The sequence below is a fragment of the Diceros bicornis genome, chromosome 5, assembly GCF_020826845.1.
Source record: "Diceros bicornis minor isolate mBicDic1 chromosome 5, mDicBic1.mat.cur, whole genome shotgun sequence".
Lineage (NCBI taxonomy): Eukaryota > Metazoa > Chordata > Mammalia > Perissodactyla > Rhinocerotidae > Diceros > Diceros bicornis.
In genome coordinates, this window is record NC_080744.1 from 25,947,040 (window position 1) to 25,956,975 (window position 9,936).

General features: G+C 37.3%; 1 gene segment (V, D, J or C); it reads right to left on the reverse strand.

Annotated features, from left to right (window-relative positions):
- Window positions 1-3,975: 3,975 nt before the first annotated feature.
- LOC131405454 (T cell receptor alpha variable 14/delta variable 4-like) lies at window positions 3,976-4,542 on the reverse strand. The segment is given in 3 exon segments: window positions 3,976-4,321; window positions 4,446-4,452; window positions 4,494-4,542. Coding segments are annotated over 3 exon segments (402 nt in total).
- Window positions 4,543-9,936: the final 5,394 nt, after the last annotated feature.

The following is a 9,936-nucleotide window of genomic DNA, read 5'->3' on the forward strand; positions in this document are numbered from 1 at the left end:
GATAAACTGTGCGTAGATCTGCACCCGGGATCAGAACCTGTGAATCTCAGGCTGCCGAAGCAGAGCATGTGAACTTAACAAATACGCCACCAGGCCGGCCCCTGTAGTCTGTTTTTTTTTTTTTTTTTTTTTTTTTTGTCATTTTAGTGATATTTTCCCACTTTAACGGTGGAATGTTGTATATTTCTGGTTTATCCTACCTTTATGTCTTACTAATAGAATAACTTGCTTAAGTATCAGCTTTATTTGAGGCAATACCCATTCTAATGCTATAATTCAGCTCTACAAAGCCATTGCTAGTGCAAGAAAATTAAAGAATTATTGGATGTGTCATTCAATGCCAACTCTTGGAAAAGCCAAAAAATAACCATACCCAAATTAGTAAGGCTAGAGTGAGTCTTCATCAATAAAATTAGCCTTAAAATGTTATAAAAATATCTATTGTAGAATTTAATCTTCCCTTCTGCTTCATCCCTGACGCTATGAAAAATAGATTGATGAAGTCGTCTCCAGGATTCTGTCTGAACCACTGCGTAGTGTCCACAGTGGTAGAAAAATTGCACCTCAGAGTAGAGCTGGTTCCCTCCTGGAGGCTCAGAGCTGAAGGACTCTGCTTCTCTTTCACCCCTCGCACCCCTGCTTGGAAAGAGAAAAACAAACACAAATAGTGTCACTGGGAAGTTATTGATGCAGTTTCTAAACATGTAAAATATCCCAAGAAACACCCATGTGGATGTAGGACCCTCTAGCAACCCCGCATCAGCTCTCCCTTCCAACTCTCCCACTGTCAGCTGTGAAACATTTCCTAGTCTTCCATCTGGGATGGTCCCAACTCACAACAAACCTGGACCCACAGAAGCCCCAGCAGAGCTCCCCAGTGTCTCTTCATGACTCCTTGCCCAGTTGCTGAGGTATCTCTGCCGTTGGTCTGGACAGTGTAGTCTTAGGCGCAGGCAAATTTTGTTTTTACAGTCAGTATGTTTCACTAGAATCACTGAGCACCAATTGCATCTGAGCTCTGTCATTCACTTAACAGGAAACTCCACATACAATGTCCCTGGGAGAGTGCCCACTGATCTCTGCAGAATTGTGGTTGCAAAGTGTGTAGGGAGGTAGGGGCAATATTTCCAATATGTGAAGATATAAGGTTTTTTTTGTTCTTAAAACACTTTATGGAAGAGAAGTTTGTGGAATAGTGTATGAGGAAGGGTGGATGATATTTCTCGAAGAATCAGTGCCTCAATGAATTAGGTAGAAATTGAAAAATCATAGGAAAGAGTGACCTCATTTCCCAAATTACATAGTTTGACAGATGATTTGAGAATTCAGTTATATGAAAATTCTGATAAAGGAAAAACGATATGATGGTATGCACTGTATATTGCAGAAGTAAATACAATTTCTTGAAATCTGGAGGGTTCTAGAAACCAAGACATACAGCCACTATCTGCATAGAAAAATGATTCCAAGAAGAATTTAGTTGGTGAAAAATAGGATATGTGTATAAAGTCAACTCTGAGTTAATTTCCACCTCTCTCCTTCTCCTTTCCAACTCTTGGACACCCTGCTGACCCACACAGCTGATTCTGATTTGGCCACACTGCTGGTCAAATTAAGTATTGTCCTTTCCCATTCCTCATGTGAATTCTTATTGTAAGAAAGCCACTGATCTAGGTAACCAGCCAAGAATAAGATGAGGGGCTCTGTTCAGGAGTTAGACGTGAGTCATTTCCTTTTTCTGAATAAATGGATATATATAAATGAAAAAATAAATTTTAATAAAAAATCAAGCTGCATTATTCTGTTAAAACACTGTCTTCTATTTTTTTTTTTTTTGTGAGGAGGACCAGCCCTGAGCTAACATCCAATGCCAATCCTTCTCTTTTTTGCTGAGGAAGACTGGCCCTGGGCTAACATCCATGCCCATCTTCCTCTACTTTATATGGGACGCCGCCACAGCATGGCTTAACAAGCGGTGCATCAGTGCACACCCGGGATCCGAACCGGCGAACCCCGGGCCGCCGCAGCGGAACGTGCGCACCCAACCACTTGCGCCCCCGGGGCCGGCCCCTGTCTTCTATTTTTTAACTTATGAATTTAAATTTTTGCATCTCTATTCAAGTGTGAATTGTTTTTATTGTGCTATCTTTTGTAGGTGTTGGATTAAGGTTAGGCTAGCTCTGGAAAATAACATTTATAATTTAGGTAGTAAGAATACAATCCGAATTATCTGTACTTTGAAAGTTAGAAACTCTTAGCTATATCATCAAGGTGATTTTTTAAAATCACTTTTTTTGTACCTGGAATACCAGTAAAAATGAATGCTATGAAAGGAAAGTTCTCTTAAATGTGTATACACAGATGGATATGTAGGAATATATAGAGAGAAATTTATTTGCAGAGAAGGAAAGAAACTTCAAAATTCAATGAGGAACATTAAAAGTGCTTTATAAACTGAGAAAAGTAGCATTTTCCTGAATTAAAAAAAAATAGGAGAACAGATATTTTAAATGCCAATATAGTCATTAAGTGCAATGTCAACTTTCCGGTTTCCAAATATTTTTTATTTTGTTTCTGTTTCTTTTAATGGATGGATATTGAACATGAGTAAAATGAGACAGAATTGTTAACATTTATATTAAAAAATAAAAGTATAAAAATTACCCCCCAAATTCTTGAAAAACAGTAATAGCGAGCAGTCATTTACCCTCACAGGTAATAAAATTTCATGTAAAATTATCCTCTCAGGTTTCATAGAATAAGACACATAGATAAATGGAGCAAAATAAAGCATGTGGAAAAGAGGAACTTAGTATAGTACAATGATGGTGATTCATATTAGGAGAAAAGGATGCCATATTTATGTACAAATAAACAGGTTTGTGTTTCAACGGGGGACATTCTTCTCATGCCCCTCTACTATCCACTAAGTATTGATCATTTTATGGATAAGACTGCTAAAAAGTAGGTAAACCTCCAGAGGGAAATTGAGCTCTTTCCTGCTAGAGATGTTAATAAGATGGAATGAACTCTTAACGTAAAGTTTGTCACATAGTAGGCACCTTAGAAAGTAAATGTGAGAACGGTTGATTCACAGCAAATAAAGCTAAATTAAACTAATTCGTTAAACAGTAGGAAACAGCATGATACATAAAAAGAGGAAACAGAGAGATTTCCTGGCTTTCCTTATTGAAATCAATGCCTGTAACATAACTGAAGGAAATCAGAATATGTCACCCCACATGTGCCTGTTTGTCATAAAAATTATTTTGAGATGAAGGAAATTATGAAAGAGTAAATACAGAAAAGGCTCCCCCTTTTCTGCCTAAAGGCAGGAAATAACTAGTTCTTTTATAAAAGAGAGTCTTATCAGCCCAGAGATGGTGCCAGAGGAATCTGCAAACAAACTTTGTTAAACCAAATCTTATGGTGCATGAGGACTGTGGCCCATGGTTGGACTGCCACTGGCCCAAACCCCTATGTTTTGTCAATGCTTCACAGATTTATGATTTCTTTGTCAGTTTAATTCTTAGGCCTGCCAGGGAGTCAAAGAGGGTAGAGGAGAACTTTTCCTCCCCCGCATAATACATACTCAGTAAATATTTATTGAACAAATTGATCTGAAAATCCAACATTCACTTGTATTTTTCCTGATTTTTCAGTCATATGTTGCTGAGCTTCCTTAGCCAATTCTGCTAGCACAACTAATCACCAAATGGCAAATATTTTATGTGGCTGTTCTTTCTCTTCAGTCTTTGGTCAAAAATACTGTATGTCTACCATAAAGTCAGTGATTCAGGGGTAAGGACGTTTTTGATGAACGATAACTCAGGACAGGGTTTATGAACCTAGAAAGGTATATTCTTAGAGTGAACGTTTTCTCTCTAACCCTACAGCTGTGTTGCCACAGTCTTAGCCACTTCCTGTGTCTGTGATCACAATTCCCTGCCTTGGTCCCTACAGCAGGTGCATGTTTCAAGGAGAGCCCTGGAGTTTTGATACACCTCCCTCCAACATATCTGTCACTGTGGACTCACTCAGGGCACAGAAATACACTGCAGAGTCCTCCAGTTGTGAAGCTGAGATGACAAGGTTGATGGATTTGTTTGCCTTCTGGAAATTCAATGAGTAGCGACCTTCTGAGGCATTTTGCTGATAAGAGTTCTGACGAATAAGGAAAATCATCACCCCACTACTGGGCTGCTTGTACCAGAATAGGCTATAACTTCCACCACTGGTATCATATGTGCACTTCAGGGTCACAGCCTCCTTCTCCTGCACTAACGTTGCCGGTTGGGCTTGATTTACTTTCTGGGCAATACTGGATCTTGAAGGAAAAACGATAGAATCAGAAAGCTTTGGGATATATGGTGTGGGACAAAAAATTCTATTTCATACCCTTCTATCCCTCCTTCCCAGGGTACCCGCAAGGCACTGGCTGTAACCCTGGTCCTTAGGACAGAGGAGGCATATTCCCACTGTGCCATCCCTACCTAGCCACATTGAAGCCATGACCACCTTCAGAAGGCTGGAGAACACCATGTTTGAGTTCTTCCACTGGATGGAAAATATCTTGTTCTTCAATTTCAGAGCTTGCACTGTGAGGTGAGCCTGAGAGAGTGAGAGAAGAATTACTGGGTATGTGCTGCTGCTGCCCCAGGACAGGAAACAGGGGCTTCCTCGTGTAGCAGGTTGGTGTTAGTCACATCAAACTTCTCTGTGCACTGACTGATAGTCTCACCTAACCCAAGCTTCCTTTTGAATTAAACAACTCTTATTTTGAAGACAATTACATCTGAAAATAAACATGAGTAAAATTTTATATTAAAAGTAAGATTGATGATTCAATCTAATGCTATGTTCAGTCATTGTATCTGTAATGGAACTGGGTGGGTGGCATTTGTTTAAAAATACTATGTGTACTGGATTATGGAAAATACATAAGATGTAATTATCATATATCCTCACAGCTACCTATGCTGTTGTTTCACCCAAGGTAGAAATAAATCACTTTATGATAAGAAGTGAAAGCTTATTGGACTAATCACTGTTGCTCTTTCGATCTATCTATAGTTACAGCAATATTCCTCCTCACTATCAATGTCAGTTCAGTTGCCTATCTAGGGCCAAAAGCGGAAAAATCTAATCACAATGTGATGAAGATTTTAGACTGAAGCCCCTCAGACATTAACTCCTGTTACAAAGTTCTCCATCTCTTTTCTTTCTAGTTTTGACAGCCCAGGTCTATTCATACAGACCAGAATAGACACTAGAGTTTTGTCATTGAGTTATCCAACCGATGATTTATACTTTTCCCATTACCTCGATTGGGGCCCTAATGAACCACAGTAAGTATCTATATTCTGGATGCCCTGGTCTGAACAGAATATACCCTACATGATGCCATATACCTCCATAGGACAGCTGATCATAGGATTGTAATAAAACTTTCTTTTTGTATGTATTTTAAAAGTAAGGCCGTGCATAGGAATATTACTCAACAAAATGGAAAACGACAAATATCCATTGCCTATCTCTTGATACAGTAGCCAAAGCTAACTATTCTTCTCTCAAAATAATTGTAGCCTCAGCTAAATTGGTGAAGCATCTTCAGATCTTACACTGGAATCTCCATTAAATCTGATGGTACCCCATACCATGCAAACTGTTCTGCTAAATTATAGAAAAACACACAATCGTTTTCTACCCGTTCGCTGAATATACATGAAATATTATTCATTTTTCTTCATATTATTCAACTTTAATACATTTCTCAATCAAGGGAATATCATGATTGTACTTCTGTCTTTCAAGAAGTGTCCATGTCCAGAACAGATTTGTTTTAAAATATCATGCCAATTTCTGCATCAGTAAGTTTTTTAATAATCTTATCTAAAAATTGGAAGAGTCATACCAGACTGTTTATGAAATAACTACTTCAGACTCCTTTGTAAAATAAGTCCCTTAGCAGAAGCAAAATTAATTCAAGTGGCTGAACTTGTGGATCTCTCTTGGGCATGTCAATTTACAAAAAATTATATTTAGCGTTAGTTAATATGTTTTTAATGTAGTTCACAGCTTCCAAATACTATGTAGACAATGAAATTCCTTAATCATCTAATATTTTCTTAACCTTCTCAGATATCTCATGTATCCCTATTAAAAATGGCCACAAAATACATGAATTACTTGATGTCTTCATACAGCTCAAAGAAATTTTTGTCATAAAGACAAAGTGTAACAGTATAAAAGACACTGTATGAGCTAGGGAAAAAATACTTGTGCAAATCATGTTGCTAAACATCCCTTTCTGACTAAAAAACTTCCTTATGCAATCTCCTCTTTGAGAACACAAAGAAAAATCCTTGGAAAAATTCAATAATTTCATCTTCGACGCAGAAAATGTGGCCCCTAATTTTGTAAAGATACACTAGGAATTATTGATTTGTTTAATTCATGAAGACAAGATATATCAAAGCCAGGACAGTTGTCTGCTAGAGCCAAATGTTCTCCAATGAACATTCGCTAAAATCCTCCAGAGACAACACATCATGGTACGGACATATTGGCTGCAATATAAACAAACACTGCTGGGGAAACTTTTCTAGTATAGCAGAAAATGGGGCTAATTCAAGCCTTTCTTGGGACCAACAAAATCCCATAAAAACTGTAAAGATGGGGTATAAACTGGAATACTATCCCAAGCAAACATTTGAGTATCTGCAAAAATATCTTACTTTCCCTCCCTGGGTCATTTATATATGGCAGTAGTATCTTGTTTTCTACATGGGTTGAAACACTCTCGTGTCAGAAAACCACAGCACTCACAAGATAAAATTCAACTTGATTTTGTGTTTGCTACCTGTGCCACTTCTATTTATCTCTATATAGAGGAGCAAAGTTCTCTGGGACAGTTATGAAAAGTTTTGCCCTCACTCAGAAACTTCAGGTTTCTTAACACCCCTCTAACCTCTGAAAAAATGGAAAGAACAAATGGAATATTAAAACTGAAATTAGTTACTGTAGCAGACAATCTCGAACTCCTATGGCCTAAAGCACTATTAGGCTTAGTTCTCAAGGCCTTGCATTCTACCCCTCACAAAATCATGTGTTGCCTCACTACGAACTGGCCACTGATAGGCCCATGTAACTCAGAATGTCCCAAACCACGCATATTCCAATCTTTCATAAACTGAACTCAATAAATAAACCCATGATACTCAGTCTTTTCATCAACATTCACACGTTGCCTTTCTTTAATCAGCCCTTACATGACCTTAACCTGGGTGATTTGGTGCTCTGAAAAATCCCAGAGAAAGACTGCCATTGAGCTTGTGAAAATGAACTGATTAGATAGTACTTATTGCTAGTTCAGCAGGTAAAGTACATCATGCATCCTTAATTGACAGGAATTAAAAAGTTACTTACACTAGAGGTCTTAAATTGAAGTTGGCACTCCAGAGAATGGTGAGAAGCAGACAGTCCACAGAAGATGAGTACTGACCCAAGATGCTTGAAACAAACATGTAATGGCATAAAGCAGACGGCTCCATCCAAGACCATTAGAAGAAAATTCTCCTAGAGGTTTGGAACTGCTGATTGTCTTACTGTCCTTTGCATTCTTTTTGTTTCATTGTTTTAGTGGTATTTCCCACTAAGCTGGATAGATATAAATATATAACATATTTCTGATTTACCCTACTTTGTTCTCTTACTAATAAAATAAATTGCTAAGGTAATGGCTTTACCTGAAGCAATAACCACCCTAATGCTGTAATTCAGCTCTGCAAACCCATTGCTAGTGCAACAAAGCTAAAGAATTGTTGGACAGGTTATTTAATATCAACTCCTAGAAAAGCCGAATAACAACCATACCTCAATTAGCATGGCTAAAGTGAATTTTGACCAGTAAAATTTGTCTTAAAATGTTAGACAAATTTAGAATAAAGTTGATGTAACTAGACTTATGTAAAGAACATGTCTCAACGTGGTTATATGAGATGATCCAACACTACCCTGAACCACTCCATTATTGATTGCCATAGCATTTCTTTTATAGAACTGTAACTACAATCTCCAAAGGAATTCAAACACTTGAAAAGATGATTTATTCCTATAAATAGACTTAAAAGTTCAAAATATCAGGCATAGAAAAAACTAAGAGTGATGGAAGAATCAGAGATCATGCATGTGCCCAGTGGCATGTGCTTCTTCTTACCAAGATGCAGACTTTTCAAAAAGACGTTTTATTGTATGGTGCCATTCATATGACATTCTTAAAAAGATAAAAATATAAGAGAACAAATCAAGGTTTCAAAGGGTTAGGGATGAGAGTGTGTATAATTACAAATGATAGCACAAGGGAGATTTGGGGAGCAATGAAATTCTTTTCTATCATGATTCTGTGATGGTTACATGAATTTATACTTTATATGAAAATTCAAAATTCACACATGTAACTGTACACAAATATAGTCAATTTTCCTATATGACTTTTTTAAAATAAAAATTTAAAACTGCCAGAATGTAAAATAAAGTAATTGATGTAGTTTCTATTTTCATGATTAGATTCTGTCTAATATACACATTATTTTCTCAACTTGGAAAAGAGAAGCACCAGCCATGCCAACTGTGAAAGGCAAAATAATGACCCAAAAGACAAATTAATTAGGACCTAATTCCTGGAATCCGTGAATGTTACCTTACATGGAAAAAAAAAAACAAACAAACTTTGAAGTTATGATTAAGTTGATCATTTTGAGATGGGGAGATAATCTTGGATTATATGGAGCAAAAAGCAATTACACGTATGCTTCTAAGAGATGCACAAGGAGATTTGACAGCAAAATGCAAGAAGCTAATGAGACCATGGAGGCAAAGATTGGAGTGATGCGGCCACAAGCCAAGAAATGCCAGCACCCACCAGAGCTGGAAGAGGAACAGATTCTCCCTTAGATCTGTGGAGCAGGTGTAGCCCTGCTGACACCTTGAAGTCAGGCCAGTAAAAATAATTTCAACTTCTGGCCCCCAGAACCATGAGAGAAAAAATTTATGTTGTTTTAAGCCACGAAACTTGTGGTAAATTGTCCAGAGGTGTAGGAAACAACTACACAAACCATGGTGAAGGTTGAAAGGTTGAATGTGTCTCGATTGAGATAACTATGTACTGACGCTGCACACTCTTGCTAGAGAATTTCTTTTCTTCCATTGGATTAATTCTCACCTAAGTCTGATAAAGCAGTTAAGCCAATAGTAATTGCACCCTCTCTCTTCTAACTTGGATTTAAGAAAAATAAATCAGTAAAAATATAAGCCATGCTTCCCTCTCACTCCGTTATCAGTCTCAGAGGAAATGGATCAGTCAAGAATCAACTTACTTCTACTGGACAGAAGCTAGTGGGTTTAGTGAGGAAAATAATCAAAGCCGGTTGAAGGCTGGGCTACAATACTGACTTTTCATCTTAGGATGTTTTAAAGCAAATTTAACCTAGTGACTTTTCCTATAAGAACAAACCACTTGACTAATAACTAACAATCATGACTCAACCAAGAGGTATCATCTCACCATAGCAATTCCCAATTATATCCATCCTGAGGAAGATTATGAGGGATTTTGAAAATAGCCTACCCTTCACCAGGAGTGGGACAAGGAGGGAATTAATGTCTATGCAAATTTTTGCTTTCCCTTGATTTATATACAACGCTAGAAGAGTTAACTTTTTTCAAAAAGAAACTTGTGAAAGTAATGCTTAATTCAGTCAAAACATGAAAAATGATGTAGGGAAATTGGTAAGAAGCCATCTCTAAAATAAACATTAATTCAAATGCCTTCTAGAATCCACTAATATAGGGAGAATGGTAAATGTATATGAAAATTTTTCCCATGTACCCAGAAAGAAAGATTTCAATCATAAATGTAACAATAAAAATTAAACC